Source organism: Varanus komodoensis, unplaced genomic scaffold (assembly GCF_004798865.1).
Source record: "Varanus komodoensis strain SLA01 unplaced genomic scaffold, ASM479886v1 scaffold203, whole genome shotgun sequence".
NCBI classification, from domain to species: Eukaryota; Metazoa; Chordata; class Lepidosauria; order Squamata; family Varanidae; genus Varanus; species Varanus komodoensis.
In genome coordinates this window covers 1-19,077 of record NW_025335575.1, presented here as the reverse complement: position 1 = coordinate 19,077, position 19,077 = coordinate 1, and the positions used below count along the sequence as shown (strand labels likewise).

Genomic DNA, 19,077 nt, shown 5'->3' with positions numbered 1-19,077 from the left:
AACCACTTCCAAAATCCAGGTCCCAATCCCGTGCTTGGAGTTATTTAATTGTTAAAATATATGATCTGGCCAGGGCAACTTCTTCAACTTCTTCTTCCTTCTCTTTTCTCCTCCTATATTCTTTATTTACTTATTTTATACTGTTAATTTTAATTTTATATTATTGTATCTCAGTGTATTTTTTGTATTTTTGTATTTAGTGGTAATTTATTATGTTCTATTGTATTTCAATGTATCTTATTGTGTTGTAAGCCGCCCCGAGGCTTCGGCAAGGGGCGGCATAGAAATGTAATAATAATAATCATAATAATCATAATAATATGATGGCACACTAGTTACAGTATGTGCTCTCCAGAGAGGCTTGCCTGGCTCCTGCAGGGGGGTCTTTTCAAGCCCCAGGTGAAGACCTTATTTTCTCACTCATTTTAATGCTGAAGTTTCTGTTCTTTTTACATGTTGTACTTTAAAACTCTTAACACTGCTGTTGGTTTTTACCTTGGATTTATTCAATAGTTTTAAACTGGGCTAACCCCAGGATGTTCCTACTTGAGTTTCCCACATCCAAATCCACTAGACTATCCACTGCTTCTTGCAGGGCTCAGAGTGCTCACAGGAACTGACACTTTTTTTCCTTTTCCCTGGCTTCTCCAAGGCTGTGCTGCAGGCGATCCAAGACTCCCTGGCACACTCCGGGGAGGTGGTGCGTGAGACAGTCTCTTCCATTGAGACAATCCGAAGCTTTGGCTCTGAGGAGGAGGAGTCACAGCGTTATGATTCAGCTCTGGATGAGACTCGCAGGCTCAAGAACCAGAGAGATGTGGAGACTGCTGTCTATGTGATCATCCGTCGGGTGAGTCTGCAAAGTCCTGTAGAAAGATGGAGGCAAATGAAGGGGGCATTTAAACGAAGGCTGCTCCATCTTGGAACGTTCATTCACTTGTGAATTCGAATGAAGCAGATTGCAACCATTCACACAGACACTCAGTTGGTCATGAGAGGCAGAGAGGACCTAAGCCCCCAGCATGCAGGGCTGCCTGCTAAACTTTCAGACAAATTGGAAAAAGTTCAGAGGAAGATAACAGATATGATCAGAGGACTGGAAGCAAAGCCCTGCAAGGAGAGATTGAAAGAGCTGGCAAGTTTAGCCTTGAAAAGAGAAAATTTAGGGGAGGTATGAAAGCACTTTTCAAATATTTGAAAGGTTGTCACACAGAAGAGGACCAGGATCTCTTCTCCATTATTCCAGAGTGCAGGACACAGAATAATGGGCTCAAATTACAGGAAGCTAGTTTCTGGCTAGACATCAGGAAATTTTTCCTGAGTGTTAGAGCAGTATGACATTGGAACCAATTACCTAAGGAGTAATTTGTACTGGTGGCATTCAAGAGGCATTTGGACAGCCATCTGTCAGGGAAGTTTTAACTTGCATTGAGCAGGCAGTTACAGGTCTCCTATATACCCCTTCCAACTCTACTGTTCTATGATTCTTTGTCCATGAGGCTTCTCAAAATATCCTCAGTTGGATGAGTGCCATGGAGATCTCCTTGGGTAGTCCTGAGTCCTGGGGGCTGAGGTAAACCTAGAAGACAATCTAAAATCATTCCAGGGAAATGAGGAATCACTCATTCCCCAAGAAGATAGGGGCAGTCCTGACTATAAGGAATATAAGGAAGGGGAATAATAATAAAGTAAATAAAAATAAAAGTAAATAATAATAATAATAATAATAATAATAATAATAATAATAATGAAGTAATAAAAGTAATAATGCTAGTAATATCCCAGTCTTCTACTTCAAATATCCAGGGCAATGTATGTCATTATTGAGTACAAAGAAGCAGGCAAGCCAGCGCAAGACAAGATCTCAGCCATTTCTCTCTTACTCTCTCTAGCTACTTCGTCTGGGCCTGCAACTGATTGTGATCTTGTGGGGGCACCGGCAGATCCATGCTGGCCTCATGAGCAAAGGCAATCTGCTCTCATTCGTCCTCCTTAAAATAGAAGTGGTGAGACACGTACAGGTGCGTGGAAAGTTCACCCTCTCCCAGCAAGGGTTTGTAACTCACAAGTATGTAATTGCTCTGTATTCTCAACAAGTCATACATTTGACTTTCACAGTGGTTGTGGTGCTCTGTCCACCTGCTCTCCTTGACGCCTTTCAGGTCCCTCTAGCCCATATCCCTCCTGAGAACTGGAGAGCCCTACTGGAACACACAACAGGACTGTCTTGGTGTGGCAGAATCTTAGGCCTGCAGGAAGATCTGGGCTGGCTGGGGTCTTGCAGGTTCTCCAGATGGCCCTGCCCTTTCCCCTTTCTACCCGTCATCCAGTGGTTGAAATGCCTCTACCAGCAGGAGAGGGCGGGGTTTGGGTTCTTTTAGCCCTGGCCCAGTTTTCCTGGGCTCTGGAGAGCATCTCCTAAATTGAAATTCCACCCTTGAGCTGAAATGCGTTGACACCCCTATTCTGTCACTACAGTGGCCAGTCACTTGCCCACGAGCAGGCATCCTCCCACCTTTGTTCTCCGGCAACTGGTGTGCATGGGCATACTGCTTCTGGTACTCGATGTAGCATCAGGACCATTTCAGCAGCAGTTGTAGTGCCACATACTTCCTAACCCTGCACTAAAGACCTCCTTTAGTTTTGTCTGCATGGGGACCTTGGAGGCTTAAGGTCTCTTAGTAATTCTTGCTTTGTTTTCAACCAAGAAGCACTATTGGAGAAAAATTCCCCTGGAGAACAACTTGGGCAGGTCTTTTCTCAGGCTTTACTTCCTGTTTCAGCCAGCTGTTCTCAGTTCTCTCTGGTCATTCCAAGCTGAAGCTAGAAAAGAACTATTTTTCATACACTTGGGTTGCTTGCATCTGCCTGTTCCTGTCAGGCAGAGAAACATGGCCTACCTCAAGCTCTGAAGGGTTTCTCATTCAAAAGCACAGAACCAATCCTAGCTGTTAGGAGAACAATTCCTAACCTTTGACTCCTATTGATGAAATATCAGCCAAAATCACGAGCCATTAACCAGCAATCCACCCAGCAAAGGAATGACCAGATAGTCCATTCTTTCCAGGCATTCTGGGGTCGGCACATAGCTGAGTTCAGTTTCCTTTGAGAAGGAAATCAGTAGAGGATTATTGGTGTTTTGTAGAATCTGGATTTATTCATAAACTACCAAATGGACCTGACTTTGTAGTAGGATGGAATAGTCCTTATTTTGATACAGTGAAGCCTTCAAGCAAACTTCACAAAGCTGCCTACAAATCCATGAGCTGGTTGGGGAACACTGACAGTAACTCGAAACAGCTTCAAGCACACAGATACATTTAAATTAATTAAAATTAATGCATTTGTTTTAATATCAAAATCATGCCAAGGGACATGCGAAATTTCAGGATTCTGTGTTTCACAGACCTGGAACTGACAGATGGCCAGACATCATCTTTATAGATACATGGGTTGTGAATGAAGTTGAGACATAGCTTAAAACATTTCAAAAGATAGCCAAATCCATTGCCTCACATCACATCTCCAGAGAATGAGCAAGCATGGAAAAATTCTGTCAGTTTAGTGAGACCTAATCTCAGACTAGATTCAACTACGTAATAACCCCTATTCAGGTTAAGTGGGCTTGTCATTGAGTGGTAGGATACTATCGAAACATGGGTTCTAGTGTTGTCTGAATTGAGATAACCCATTGGTAATAATCCAGTAACAAACTATGGGTTCCCTTCATGGCTTGTTTGCACAGCTGGGTTGGGAGAATAGGATGACCTATATTTCAACAACAACCCATGGTTCAATGACAACTCATACTCAAGTCAGTTATTGTGTTGTCTGAACCCAGCTGTCCTTTCTTCCCTTCCCAGTCACCTAGATTATACTACAGCTTAGCTAGGAGTATGGTTAATACCATATTACTTGCAGAGAGCAGCATTGACTTGAAATGACTCCTGATAAAGGTGAAAGAAGAATGTATAAAAGCAGGACTGTAGCTGAATATTAGGAAAACAAAACAAAAAGAATAATTACAGAACTTCACTGTTAATAATGAAGAAATTGAATCTGTGAAGGATTTCACATTCCTTAGCTGAGTCTTCAATTCAGTATTAACCCTCTCCTATTCAAAACCCAACATTACAATTGTACCTAACAACAGCAGGTTATCAAATTCCACCTATTTTAATCCTGAAGATAATTGAGAAATACTATCAGGTCAAAAACACTAAACTTGAATTTTTAGAATCAATTTCAAGTTCAACATGAGGACTTGAATTTTGATGATTAAACTTGGAGCTTAACATTTCAGTAGTGAAAACTATTGAAGTTCGGATACTTGATATTTCTTCTCTGTCTCTTTCATCCCTTCTCTTATCGCAGGACCTCATGCGCAGCTACGGAGGTGCACTCAGCAATGTGGGTGCTGCTGAGAAGGTGTTTGAGTACCTTCACCGGGAACCATCAGTTCACACGGGGGGAAAGCTGACTCCAGTTTTCCTCCAAGGCTGTGTTTCATTCAGAAATGTTTCTTTTTGCTACCCTTCCCGCCCTGATATCCAGGCCTTAAAGGTAAGCTCTGAAGCTGTTCATGTGACACATTGAATACACTGCACTAGAGCAGAGGTGGGGAACATACTCCTTTCCATTTGCTGTAGGACCGCAGCTGCTGGCCAGTATAGCCAGAGGATCATGTGGCAAGGCACTAGGGGAGTTTCACTCTAGCAGCACTCAGAGAGCCTCACATTCTCCATTTCTGGACTGAGAATCTCCAAGTTTCTTCTGCTCAAGAAAGTTAACATTGGTAGCAGTGGTAACTGAGGCTCTGCAGCATATAGCTGCTCATCACTTCTGCATGCTTATGTTGCGTATTTTTTGTGAGCCATACATATATATTACTGCTCTTTGTTACATTTATATTCCATGATTCTTCATCCCTGTCACTTTCCCTGCAGAAAGTTTCCTTTGAGCTCTACCCTGGGGCAGTGACGGCACTGGTGGGTCTGAATGGCAGTGGTAAGAGCACCTGCGTGGCCCTTCTGGAGAGGTTCTATGAACCCCACTCTGGGGAGATTCTGCTGGATGAAGTCCCAATCCAGGAGTATGAGCATCAATACCTCCACAGACAGGTGAGGTGCCACTGAACACAGATGAGGTCAACAGACTGAAATCATTGTCCTTAAAACGTTTTAGACTTTCAGCTGTTCTAAGGCTCTGTTATTTCTGGTGCAAGAGACTTAGCAGGGCTATTTTTCTGAAATTCCTTTCTCCTCCTAAGCTTGAACACCTGAAGGCAGCTTAGTGCAATTTAGAGATGGCACAACTGTAGTTAACTTTGTACCTGGGGTACTGTAATGCCTTATATGGGGTTCATGACCCATGAGAATTCATTGGTTGTTGAGTTGTGAATTGTGGATTGCTTGTCCTGGTTTCCGAGAACATAACCGTGTTTCAGCAACCCATAATACAGTGACAACCCACACTCAATTCCAGCTTAACCTTGAGAATGTATGATATGAAGCCAGTCAATGACCTGGGTTTGCACAATAGGGTTTGGTACCCATGTTGGGTTGTCATGTCAATTTCTCTAGGCTGCTTGTGTGTGAGCAACAAGCCACCTCAGCAGAATGTGTGCTGCAACAGGGTTTGTTGCATCCACAGTGGCTTGAGTACAGGAATTGGTTACAGAGCTTTATGACAAGATCCACGAAATATCCCTGCTACTGCAGCCATGAGACTTCCAGGCAACTATAAGGGCCATTTACCCCCAAAGTGCCCAAACTGCACTTAGGACAGTTGGTACTGGCTTCTTCACACCCCTGACACAAGTTTTTGGTCTTAGCGTGACTTTTTACACCATTCCATTTTTTTTCTGGAGAATGCAATAGCCAGCTGTCAGTTAAAACAAATTTCATTTTTAAATATTTTTTAAAATGTATCTTTTGAAGACAAATTCATACCCTGAAATGTGTGCAAGTATATGCTAAAAATTAAAACGTTTGTTTTGCTCATACATACGCTGGTGCAGGCATTAACATTTGGCGTTCTGGGGAGCCGTGGGTGGGCAGTGTGCAGGTGGGTGCTACTGCCATCATCGTTCAGCAGGTACGTATCCTCATATTACCCCCCAGAAACCGCTGGTAAGGTTTTCTTCCTCCTATTCAGGTACTTTGCTAGCTGGCAAATTGTAGTAAGTCCCGGGGTGCTCGCACGTATTTCTGAGGTTCTAGCACTCTGAGAGTGAGCAACAATGTGAGGCACCTCATTCATGGGAGTTTTCAACTCTGACAACTGTCAGAATTAAAGATCAGTTTGTTAAGTGAGATTTGGACATGATTATAAAATTTCTTCGCTGGAAAACTATATTGGTACTATCACACCTTTTTTGGTAGGGACATATTTTTTACAGAGTTTAACCTGGGACATATGACCATATATGTCCCAATAAACCCCACCCCCATTGCCCTATCAAACCCCCAGAGTTTTGACAGCTAGTTTTCTGACAACTAGAAGCAGGGGTCTGAGGCACTTCTGTACTTTCCTGAGCAGCTAGATTCACGCCTTTGCTTTCCCTTAAAGCTTGCCTTTTGACAGCTGTCGAGAGAAGCCAAGAGAAGGAAAAGCATATTTGGACTCTCATGTGCAGTTGTGCCAGTGCAGATTTTAGAAAATGGTGTGTATTGTGTGCCTAAAATAATTTAAACAATATTTACCAATCACCAATAGCCTATCCAAGATGCCAGTGTGTCTACATTGAAGGAATTGTTTGTAGCTTTCAAAATGGGGATTGTAAAAGCCACTTGTCAAGCCAGCCTTTACTTTCTCCGGACACCCCCCCCCCCCCATGCTATAGCAAGAGAAAAATGGTTCACAATTGCGACAGAGATAGGGAGACAAGTTGGTCTTGTGCAGAATCCTCTGGGATACCTGTGGAGGACCAAGAGAGAAGGAGGGGAAGGGGGGGGTTACTCTTACTTCCCTTACTCCCCTTGACAGCAGTTAAAAGGCAGCCTCTCAAGGGAACAGAAAGTAGTGAGTGATCTTTGCTGGCCAAAAGGTGGGAAGCCAGTTGGGCACTTTGGAGGGGTTGTCATTGGCTGTCAATGTAGAGATGGCAAAACGCAGCCTCTGAAAATACATGAGTGGGAACCACAAAGAAAATGTTCATGATCAACGCCAACCATCCAGATGCTGGAAATACTTCTGTTTGCAATATTTTGCTTTTAAAATTCTTTTCTTGTTTCATTAAAACTACCTTTTAGCTTTGATAATTGGGAAAGAGTGTTCAGAAACCCCCCCCCTACATTTAGTAGAGCCTCTCAGCCTCCCTGTAAACACCCATTCATGTCTTTTATCTGTAGGTGGCACTTGTGAGTCAGGAACCTGTTCTTTTCTCTGGGTCTGTACGGGATAATATCACCTACAACATGCAGGCCTGCAGCATGGAAGAAGTGACCAGGGCAGCAGAAGAAGCGGACGCCCTGGGATTCATCCAGAACCTGGAAGGAGGGTTCTCTGCAGGTGGGTGAAATCTGTCTTCTCTCCCTTCATATGCATGTCACCTCTGCAAAACGCCTACATTTCTGCCAGAAAACTCAGCAACAAGTTAGCAAAATCTGTGGCCTCCCACATTCCCCACTGCCTCATTTCCTGCTGCCACACACACTTCTTGTTTGTGGAACTCCACTCTTCTCCCAGAAAATCAATCTGTCTGGATGCTCTGCCTTCATGAAAGCCCTTCACTGCTCTCACCTTCCCCAGGGAAAATTCTGCGGGATTCAGTGGCCAAACTGACCAAGGCACCGGTCCAGCTTGTGTAATTCCTTGATACAAGGTACTAAGAGACACATCTGTCCAGTACTGCTAATCCTCGTAGCTGAAGGAGGGCCTTCATCTGGTTGGCATGCTCTCTGCATCAACACAGAGGGCCTTCTATTCCACAACGCTGTTTCCAACCATTGCCAGCCAGTGCTGCTCCCAAGAAGCTTCCTACCTGGTGAAAATCAGCCCTCACTGCAATATTTAGGCCAGAAAGTGGCACGTGGGTTATGGATCCATGACTGCAATTCCACTTGCAGACAGAAACACCTCAGCAACAATTGAATGCTGATAATCACCATCCTCTGGAAGCACCTCATGTCCCCGATTTTTCTTGCACATAAAACCCAGGAGTCCCAGTCTGAGCTCCGTCCTGCAGCCCCACCATTCTTGCCCCACCCATTCTCGGGCCCTCCCTTTAACTGTGAATCCCCTTGTTCAGCTGATCCAACCAGCATCACTACTGTTTTTGCAGAGAAGTTTTTGGGTCCTTGTTTGATCTGCTTTCAGCTTCTCTTTCTTTCTTTCTTTCTTTCCCTGCAGATGTAGGGGAGAAGGGGAACCAGCTGTCAGCTGGGCAGAAGCAGCGCCTGGCAATTGCCCGGGCCCTGATCCGGAACCCAAAGGTCTTGGTGCTGGATGAAGCCACAAGTGCCCTGGATGTGGAGAGTGAAGCAGCAGTGAGTGCATCTTGGGAACGAGTCCGTGGGTGGGAGTTGAACTCCTTGCCGCACAGGGCTTAATAATGTGAGATGGGTCGGTTGAAGGTGAAAGAATTGCCTTTATATAATGATTTTACTTACAAACTGCTGCCTGGTCTGAAATTTGCCCAGATATTCCTGGAGCATGGGATATAGGAACCCTGTTGATAGTTCCTCTGAGGTTATACAGAGTCTCTAGCAGTGTCTGTTTGCAGGGTAGGGACAGTGCCCAGGCCCCGCACCCTGCTGGCACAGAAAGTGTTCCAATTTGTATTTGTGAACTGTTAGATGGTTCACTTTTAGGCATCTTTTCCACCGGCAGACACAATTTTCTGAATAGTACATTGGCAGAGGTGGCTCCTTGCTTTGTGCAGCTGGTGCTGGGCCCATCTGGATTGTCCCCATGTGCTCAAAGAAGGGGACAGAGAGAAAAAGAGTGCAGACTTGTGTTCGTGTGTACGAAAGGTATGACCTCCTGCTTTGCACTAATGATCTTGAAGTAACTTGCCTTAATGTCTCTGCTCTGTGCAGTGGGAGTTGTTCCCGGGACAGAGAAATGTAGATCGAGAGGAGTCCTTCTGTGCCACTGTGTGCATCTCCCCAGCCTCCAGTTCCCTGTTTTCTACATATGATCTCAGGGTTAATTTGCCTCAGTTTCCCTTTCCTGGTCAAGGGGTTGCTGCTGTGGATAATGGGATGCCTTGGCTCCAGCTGTCGGTAGTTGGCCAGACCTTGGCCTGCAAGTCCCAGTGGCTGCCTGGTACCACTGCTTATGGGGGCCCACCTCACTGCAGTCCTACGTTTACAGAGCAAAGCCACCTTTTTCCACCTCTGCCCATCTTGGTGTGAATCAGTGTGGCAAAATGCTATGAACCGTGGGGCACATCAACATCCCCCAAATGCTGGCCTACTTCGCAGGGCTGTTATAAGGAATATGAAGTATGTGAGGTGCTTCGAAAACACCATAAGCTCTGTTACAAGCACAGGAGCCTTCTGTTGTCCAAAGAGGACATTTCCATAGTAAACCTTCCAGGAACTAGAACCCAAAGAGGGCAGGTCCAGGGCCACCCCGTCTCTCTCTCTCACTCACTCACACACACTCACACTTCCCTGGCTTCAGCCCCTCCTGTCAGGAACTGCACTTTAAAAAAGCTTGCATTGGCATCAGTGGAAGCATTTCTTGAGCCTAATTGTGTGGTTGGGGGGCAGTCACAGTGCACAGAGAGGGAATGTGGAGTGGGAAGGGCCCCCTTTTTGCTTTGGCTGTGCCTCTTGCAATAGCTACCGCACCCGAGGTTTGCCTCGTAGCTGCATCAGCAACCCCTCCCTCAAGTTCCTCCTGCACTGCAGTCCCCCTTCTTTAAGCTCTCACCAGCAGTGGGGGTGGCTTTCCAGAAGGCCACCTTGCCCTGTGGAGTGTTGAGCAAGGCACTGGCTGAGAGGGGAGCCCGTAAACCAGGCGCGGAGGCCTCGTGGGTTGCATGTGCTGTGCAGACTGAAGGCTCCCTATGCCGTTCTCTATAAACGCTTTGTAACCAAGTTACTCGATTGCACAGCACGGAGAAGAGTTTGTGCCTGGGGAGGGCAGGGGGTGCCGCAATGCTTATGCGGATCTCCCTCCTCTCTCTGCGCTCTGTGGCCCTCACATGGATGATGGCTTCTTCCCACAGATCCAGCAGTCCTTGCTGAAGCGCCGTTCCCGGACAGTGCTGGTGATCGCTCACAGGATGCAGACAGTGGAGAATGCGGCCAAGATTGTGGTGCTGCAAGGCGGGCAGGTTGTTGAGGAAGGGACCCATGCCCAGCTGATGGAGGAGAAGGGCCCCTATTACCGACTGGTGCAAAGGAGTCAGGCAGAGCGGCTTTTGGAGTGATGGGCGCACGGTTTGGCCCACTTGGGAATAGAGGATGTGGTTTTATAAAATGAATCAAAATAACTGGATGACCCCCTTTGAATGCCACATTCCAGTTTAGAAGGTCAAGTCGTTATTGAGCCCACTTTGTAAAGAGCAAGTGATTGAAAGGGAGAAAGTGGATTGCACAGCACCCACTAACCACAAATTAAATGAATTGTCACCAGCTAGGATAGTGGATATTGGTTGCCAAAGTGTGAGATTTGAAAGGGGTGTCAGAAAGGTATTCAATGGGAAGGGTACTTTTTATCTCCAAAAACCATTCAAGAATTCTGTGACATTTTAAAAAAATCTAGTTACTTAGGAACTTCACTGGAGGAATGTAAGCAGCATCTTTCTAAGTCTAGAGGAAAAACTTGATTCTGGAAGACTCGGATCCCAATCTCAAGCAGCCCCTTGCTTGGGGTGATATGCATCAGGCGAACCATCTCCTTGTGTAAATGTGGAGCCAGATGCCCTTCCCGCATTCCATTCCTCGGTTCTGTGTCCCTGATGTATGTACTTGAAGGCTGGCCAAGGTAGCTGGGGTTCCGGCCCTCCATGGCCTAGTCTTGTGATAATTGGAAAGTAGCATTTTGTAAAAGAAAGTGAGTAATGTGACTTCTCTTTCATGTGTGAAATCTTGGTTTGATGTGTGTGGGCAAGTTGCACAGTGATGCTTCCCAGGAAAATTCCCTATTTAAAAAAGTACCAGTCTTGAAAATGTAAATTAAATGAATGAGTAACTGCTCTGGGTGTTGCTAAAAAAGTGATTTGTTCCCCTCCCTCAGGCAGAGGATCTGACATCATTCAGAACCCTTTTAGGAATACCTCTGCCATACCTCAGGAATGGCAGGAATACCTCAGGAATACCACTGAACAGGGAGCAACTAATTGAAGGGGCAGATGCCAGTAATCACTAAGGAGGAAATCACTAATTAAAAGACCGTTTGTTTGTTTGTTTGTTTGTTTGCAGATAAGTACTAATTTCACTTTGGTAGTTCAACTGTGACTGCAATTTTGTTTAAGCCAAAACAATAATCATTAATCCACTCTGGAAAAGGATGTAGCCGTACAGCAAACAATGAACTAATAATTTTGCAGCATGCTTGTGTAAATCTTAGTGACCAATGACTGTCACTTCTGGAGAAAGTATTTAATGTTGAAGGCCACAAAATGTGCCTCCTGTACAAAGTGTGAATCATTTGGTCTCATGCTGGATGGTCTAAAGATCCCCAGGCTTCAGACTGCCCTGTAGCAGCCTGTGTGTTCCCTGCTCTGTGCTCCTTAATTGTACATGGAGGGAGGCTGGAACAAGGGGCGACCAACACACAAGCCCACCTCACCACAAAAGAGGATGCCACAAACATGCCAGAGAGTTAACCTTGGTGATTTAGGCTATGTAATGTAGACCATTCTTGTGTCCCTTCACAGCAATGCACTTTTGGCAAGAAATAACCCTCCAGACCTAACAATTCTCTGCAAGAATCAGTAGAACCCATTTAAAGGAGCAGCCCTGAAAGCTGGTATCTGGCCTCTGCATAAGAGTCTGGAGCTATAACTTTCACACAGTTTGGGCGTGAAGGTTCAAAAGGGCTGAAAGACCTGCAGTGGGTTAAAATAATTTGTGGAAGCAGAATGGAAAAAGTGGAGGATAGATTGGAAAATGTGTGTGATACATGTGGAATAAATCTCATCTTTTAGATTTAACTAAGGAGGAAAAAACACTTCCAGGCCCAGACTTTCAATAGTGCAGACCCTGCTCCTTGGGTTGGGGTGGGAGTTAGCCTTCCCCAGTGGCGCCAAGGAAAGGAAAAAAGCTGCTTGCTCCTCCTGGAGGGCCCAGGGCTGCTCCTTGTGCTGAGGCTGCGCTGTGAACTCTCCTTGGACGTCTGTGCCTGACACATCCCTGTGAATCGAGCACAGACTCCACAGCCTCAGTGCTGGGAGTGCCACTTGCCCCTGAGCTGGGAAGAGGCTGGGCTAGTGTGGCTGCAGGAGGCTTCCTTTCCTGTCACCAGGGGAAAGTGAGCCACCTGGGAAAAGGACATGCCCAGCTTCCCCTGCAGGGTATCTGCTATCTTTGTGTGAGCACAGACCCCTTGCTGGGACGGGAGGCATCCTGTAACTGCTTGATTAGGAGGGGAGCAGCGCAGCATCCTCCCCCAGGAGGGGCAGGGAGGAGGGGTGGGGCGGACCGTTCTGCTGATGGAAACACTGCAGGCACCTCTGTAGCTGCAGATCTCTCTGGTATGCGCAGTGGCACCCCCAGAGCACCAGAATCTTCCCCCATCCCTAAGTTTACATATGGGGAGTGTGTCAAACAGAACATACTTTGGAGACGCAACTGGAAGAGGAGACTATCGTGGCTACTAGTCTTGCTGGCTGAGTGCCACCTCCTTTACCAGTTGCTGAGGAGCCGCGCAGGATGAGGTCCCGCACCCATCCTGCCTGGAGGCTCCTGTGGGCAGCTTATCTGCCACCATGACTGCAGAGGGCTGAACCAGATGGACCTTTGCTCTGATCCAGCAGGGCTTCTCCTATGTTCTGTTCTGCCCTTTATCATCTGCTCGGAAGACTGATGAAAAAATCAACTTCTCTGCATTCTTTTTGTCCCCCTTTCATTCCATCTTCATCCAGTGGTCCAGCAGCTTCTTCAGCGGCTTTCTTTCTTCAGATATATTTAAAGAATTCCTTCAAGTCTATTTAGCTTTCCAAGAAGGGGTTTTTGGACCTCGATGCTACCCTGAGAACAAAGGCATCACAGGTCATCTCTTTGATCCCTCAGCCAACGATGGTGCAGTCAGCTAATCGGTCTCTCTGAGGCTTGTTTCCTCTGAACTCTTCTCACCTGCTCCAGGTGTGCACATTTCCCAGGGACCGTCATGGCCCCACTTCTGTACACCTGCTGTGCCTCTACCCTTGCCTTCGAAGCACCTACACTGACATATGCACCCTACCTTTTTAGGTTTCACTTGCTTTACTTTTTAAGAGGAGATGGCTGAGGGTTTTATTCATTTAAATCCTCCTTGCTGCACAAGAAGAAGAAAATGAATCTTTTTTTAACTGTTCTTGGAGGGGTTGACATGAAAGCAGGAGGGGAGGGGAACTTACACCACTGCTCCTGAATTTTGAGGACTCTGAACTGAGGGTATGCACACAGAGCTGTGCTAATTTGACTCACAGGGCAATAAAGATGTTCCCCATCAAATTAACTGTGTCGGAGAAGAAAGGATGAACACTGGGAGGCACGGCTGGGGTTTTTTGCTGCTCTTGCTGAGCTCCTCTGAAGCCCTCACTGACAAGCCACTCTGCACAGTTCAGATATCACAAGCTGCCCTGAAAGCAAGCCATCCTGAGCAACTCAGAACTGAGTCATGTGTTCTCAGGGTGGTTTGTTTGTAAGAACTTCAGTGACTGCTGGGTGGGAAGCCCGAGCCCACACACCTTTCCCACTGTGCCTTGCGGAGGGCCAAGCCTCCCTCCACAAACAGCCCTTTGGCCTTCTTCTAAGACAATCTATGTGCTGGACCAGAACACATATATTCGATATACCACACCAGAACAAGGAGGGCAGGTTCCACATGAAATCAGAGCTGCCCCCCACGTGTGCTGCCAACAACCACCCCGTGACAGGCCACGCCGCTTCTCTTAGGGCTGAGACACATTTTCCTGGGAGAGTTATGAGACTTTCTTGTGAACAGACACACTTGGGAATGTGGTTGAACTGATTCTCTGGTCATCCATCGTACTGTTCCGTGTTTTAAATCTTTTCTGTACTTGTTCATCACCTAGAGAGACCGGGGGGTATGGGGTGGTATTACAATCAAATAAATAAATACATTCCAGTAGGTTAGGCTGAGAGTCTGTGACTGTCCTAAAGTCACCCAGTTTGCTCCATGGCTGAGTGGGGAGTGGAACCCGGGGCTCCTGTGTCTCCAGCACTCTAACCACGGCAGCACGCTGGCAGTTTTGGGCTGCACGCACTTCAAAAAGCTTGTCACTCGGCTGGGGGTGGGCTTCTCCCAGATGAAGACACAGGAGCTGTGATCAGATTTGCCTCTGGCTGCATCTGGGGTGCATATGTTTTTCTCTGCTGCCACCAGGACTCAAGAAACAGAAACTTCTTAGAGATATTATATTAAGCAACATATAAGTATTACCAAGAAGTATTAAATACAGTCCCCTTCATGGATCACTGCCTTGTCGTGGCGAAGGGGCTTGCGTAGCTCAATGAAGCTATGAGCTATGCCGTGCAGGGCCCCCCAAGATGGACAGGCCATAGCAGAGAGCGCTGACAAAACGGGATCCACTGGAGAAGGAACTGGCAGCCCACTCCAGCACCCTTGCCATGAAAACCCCATGGACAGAAGAAAAAGGCAAAAAGATATGACGCCAGAAGATGAGCCCCTCAGGTCAGAAGGTGTCCAATATGCTACTAGGGAAGAGCGGAGGGCTAGTATCAGTAACGCCAGAAAGAATGAAGCGACTGGGTCAAAGCCGAAAGGACACTCAGTTGCAGATCTATCTGGTGGTGAAAGGAGAGTCCGATGCTGCAAAGATCCATACTCCATAGGAACCTGGAATGTAAGATCCATGAATCAGGGCAAGCTGGATGTGGTCAAACAAGAGATGACAGGACGGAACATCGACATCTTAGGAATCAGTGAACTAACATGGACAGGAATGGGTGAATTTAATTCAGATGGCCATCAGGTATACTACTGCGGGCAAGAATCCCTCAGAAGAAATGGAGTAGCCTTCACAGTCAATAAAAGAGTAGGAAAAGCAGCACTGGGATACAATCTCCAAAATGACAGAATGATCTCAGTTCGAATCCAAGGCAAACCATTCAACATCACAGTAGTCCAAGTCTATGCCCCAACCACTGGTGCTGAAGAGGCTGAAGTTGACCGGTTCTATGAAGGACTACAACACCTTCTGGAATTAACACCCAAAAATGATGTCCTTATTATCATGGGGGATTGGAATTGGAAGTAGGAAGCCAAAAGATAACCAGAATAACAGGCAAGTTTGGCCTTGGAGTACAAAATGAAGCAGGGCACAGGCTGGTAGAATTTTTTCAAGAGAATGCGATGGTCATAGCAAACACTCTTTTCCAACAACGCAAGAGACGACTCTACACATGGACATCACCAGACGGTCAACACAGAAATCAGATTGACTATGTGCTCTGCAGCCAAAGATGGAGAAGCTCAATACAGTCAGTGAAAACAAGTCCAGGAGCTGACTGTGGCTCAGATCATGAGCTTCTTGTTGCAAAACTCAGGCTTAAATTGAAGAAAGTAGAGAAAAGCACTAGGCCACTCAGGTATGACCTAAATCATATCCCTGATGACAGCAGAGGTGACAAATAGATGTAAGGAATTAGATCTGATAGACAGAGTGCCCGAAGAACTATGGACGGAGGTTTGCAACATTGTACAAGAGGTAGCAACTCAAACCATCCCAAAGAAAAAGAAAGGCAAGAAAACAAAATGGCTGTCTGAGGAAGCTTTACAAATAGTTGAGGAAAGAAAGGAAGCTAAAGGCAAGGGAGAAGGAGAAAAATACACCCAACTGAATGCAGAATTCCTGAGAAAAGCTAGAAGAGATGAGAATGCCTTCTTAAATGAACAGCGCAAAGAAATAGAAGCAAACAATAGAATAGAGAGAACCAGAAATCTCTTCAAGAAAACTGGAGATAAGAAGGGAACGTTTCATGCAAAGATGGGCTTTATAAAGGTCCAAAATGGCAGGGGCCTAACAGAGGCAGAGGAGATTAAGAAGAGGTCAGAGGATTATACAGATGAACTATGCAAGAAAGAGCTTAACGTCCCTGATAACCACGATGGGGTGGTCACTGACCTCGAGCCAGACATCCTGGAATGTGAAGTCAAATGGGCCTTAGGAAGTCTGAGCAACAACAAAGCTAGTGGAGGTGACAGTATTCCAGCTGAGCTATTCAAAATTGTTAAAGAAGATGAGGTAAAAGTGCTACACTCAATATGCCAGCAAACTTGGAAAACTCAACAGTGGCCACAGGATTGGAAAAGGTCAGTTTACAGTCCCATCCCAAAGAAGGGCAATCCCAAAGAATGTTCAAACTACCGCACCATTGCACTCATTTCACATGCCAGCACAGTGATGCTCAAAATCCTACAAGCTGGGCTCCAGCAATATGTGGACCGAGAACTACCAGAAGTACGGGCAGGATTTTGAAGAGGCAGAGGAACTAGAGATCCAATTGCCAACGTACGCTGGATCATGGAGAAAGCTGGGGAGTTCCAGAAAAATATCTACTTCTGTTTCATTGACTATGCTAAAGCCTTTGATTGTGTGGATTGTGTGAACTTGACACGAATTGTGTCACGTTCTTAAAGAGATGGGAGTACCTGACCATCTTATTTGTCTCTTGAGAAACCTATATGCAGGTCAAGAAGCAACAGTGAGAATTGGACATGGAACCACTGATTGGTTCAAAGGCTATATACTGTCGCCCTGCCTATTTAACTTACATGCAGAGCACACTATGAGAAAGGTGGGACAAGATGAATCACCAGTTGGAATTAAGATTGCCAAGAGAAATATCAACAACCTCAATATGCAGATGATACCACTCCAATGACAGAAAGTGAAGAGGAACTAAAGCGCCTCTTGATGTGGGTGAAGGAGCAGAGTGCAAAAGTTGGCTAAAAACTGAACCTCAAGAAAACTAAGATCATGGCATCCGGTCCTCTCACTTCCTGGCAAATAGATGGGGAAGAATTGGAGGTAGTGACAGATTTTATTTTCCAGGGCTCCAAGATCACAGCAGATGGTGACTGCAACCAAGAAATTCAAAGACGCTTGCTCCTGGGGAGGAAAGCTATGGCAAATCTACACAGCATCCTAAAAAGCAGAGACATCACCCTGCCAACAAAAGTATGTATAGTCAAGGCTATGGTTTTCCCTGTTGCAATGTATGGCTGGGAAAGCTGGACCATAAGGAAAGCTGAGCACTGAAAAATTGCGGCCTTTGTGCTGGAGGAGACTCCTGAGAGTCCCTTGGACCACAAGGCCATCAAACCGGTCAGTCCTAGAGGAGATCAACCCTGACTGCTCTTTAGAAGGCCAGATCCTGAAGATGAAACTCAAATACTTTGACCACCTAATGAGAACGAAGGACTCCCTGGAGAAGAGCCTAATGCTGGGAACAATAGATGGCAAAAGAAGAAGGGGACCGCAGAGGATGGGGTGGCTGGATGGAGTCAGTGAAGCAGTGGGTGTGAACTTAGGTGGACTCCGGGGGATGGTGGAGGACAGGAAGGCCTGGAGGAGTGTTGTCCATGGGGTTGCGGTGGGTTGGACATGACTTCACAAGTAACAAGAAGACATTTTTTACTGGGTGAGTGGCTAGAAGTATTTCTTCAGATGCAGATGCTTCTTCTGGCTGTCCCCGTTGGAAAGCAAATCACCTCCAAATGGGTCTGCTCTTCCTCCCCAAACTCTGGTACTTTTGAGTAACAGCAAGGATTCTTATCTCCAAAACTAAGCAGTTCAGTATTTCCCCTTTGTTGCTCAAGTTCAGCCGGTAGCCACCCCTTCACCTGCAAAGCCTGCCTTAAACATGGGCAGACCCTTCCCCTCTTCTCTCAAGTGAACCTTCAATACCAAATTCACTATGAAACCGAGTATATCTAGCTACGTATTATGCCCACTACACTTTGTGATTCTCTTTTCCTAGACATTCTTCCATGCCAAGAGGAGCCCTGCCGTTGCCTAGTGCCCTGACACGGTGCCAGCAGGCCACCCGACTGTGGGCACGATGCCTGATGCAGAGCCAACTGGTGCTGGCTGCCCCCACGGAGAGTAAATCAAGGCAGCCCCAAGCGGTCTTGGTCCCTTGCCATGACTGACCAAGGCTCCTGCAGGGGCCTCTTGTGTGGGGCTTCTCTGCGGCCATCTCCTCCGTCTTCAGAGGAGCACAGCTCAGTCACAGCATTTCCTCAGCAGGTTCTGGGCAGCTTAGCTGGCACGACGGGGCATGTCACCTTGAGAGTCTCCCCCATTTTAGCCCCGAAGGGCTGAAAACAAAACTTAGTGTTTTGATGAAAACAGAGTAAAATATTTAGCAGCAGTTTGGGCAAAAAGTACAAAATGAAAAAACCTGGGTGAATTCCAGAGCACAAAGCAATACGTGATCTAAAGCGACTATTATGTGGCAAATGGCATTTCAAATGTTTTCCACCCAAGTCTAGATGGCAGCAGGCTGACTTTGCTGTTAATTCAGAAGTTACACGGAGCCTTCGTGAACCACAATGGTGAAACACACGTTCTGCTTTAAAAATCCCAACTTCCCAGCCTGTTCGTTCCAACGGATCTCCAGAAGCAGGCCTGGGAAAGGCTCTGGAGAACCACTGCCAAAAGGCACCTGGGCTGAGCCGGATGGCGCCGAGGGCTTGCTCCTGATGCGGTTTCACAGGCTCCAGGGAGGCAGCAGATGGCCTTCTTCTGCCAGTTTTGTGATGGTTTTTCAACAAGCACAGATCTTCTAAATTTGCCTGGCTCTTCAAACATTCCTTTGGCTTACCTCTAACTGCAAACAACTGCTCCGTGCCCCCCAGCAGTTTAAACTTCCTTTCTGGTCAGTAAACACAGTGCCCTGACTGTGGAAGTCGGCGGGGGGGGGGGGG

The 19,077-nt window shown here is 46.4% G+C and overlaps 1 protein-coding gene across 6 annotated transcripts in view; it reads left to right on the top strand.

Moving 5' to 3' along the window:
- The window catches only part of TAP2 (transporter 2, ATP binding cassette subfamily B member), a 51,889-nt gene extending 40,737 nt beyond the window's left edge, over positions 1-11,152 (top strand). For 2 of the 6 annotated variants that reach the window (XM_044429756.1, XM_044429762.1), the window contains 7 exons: positions 653-850; positions 1,893-2,021; positions 4,375-4,563; positions 4,947-5,120; positions 7,353-7,512; positions 8,353-8,489; positions 10,181-11,152. In XM_044429756.1, the coding sequence (XP_044285691.1) occupies positions 653-850; positions 1,893-2,021; positions 4,375-4,563; positions 4,947-5,120; positions 7,353-7,512; positions 8,353-8,489; positions 10,181-10,384 (1,191 nt within the window). In that variant the 3' untranslated portion in view covers positions 10,385-11,152. The remainder of the gene's footprint in view (positions 1-652; positions 851-1,892; positions 2,022-4,374; positions 4,564-4,946; positions 5,121-7,352; positions 7,513-8,352; positions 8,490-10,180) is intronic. The other 4 variants (XM_044429755.1, XM_044429761.1, XM_044429760.1 and 1 more) reach the window with 3 other exon arrangements.
- Positions 11,153-19,077: the final 7,925 nt, after the last annotated feature.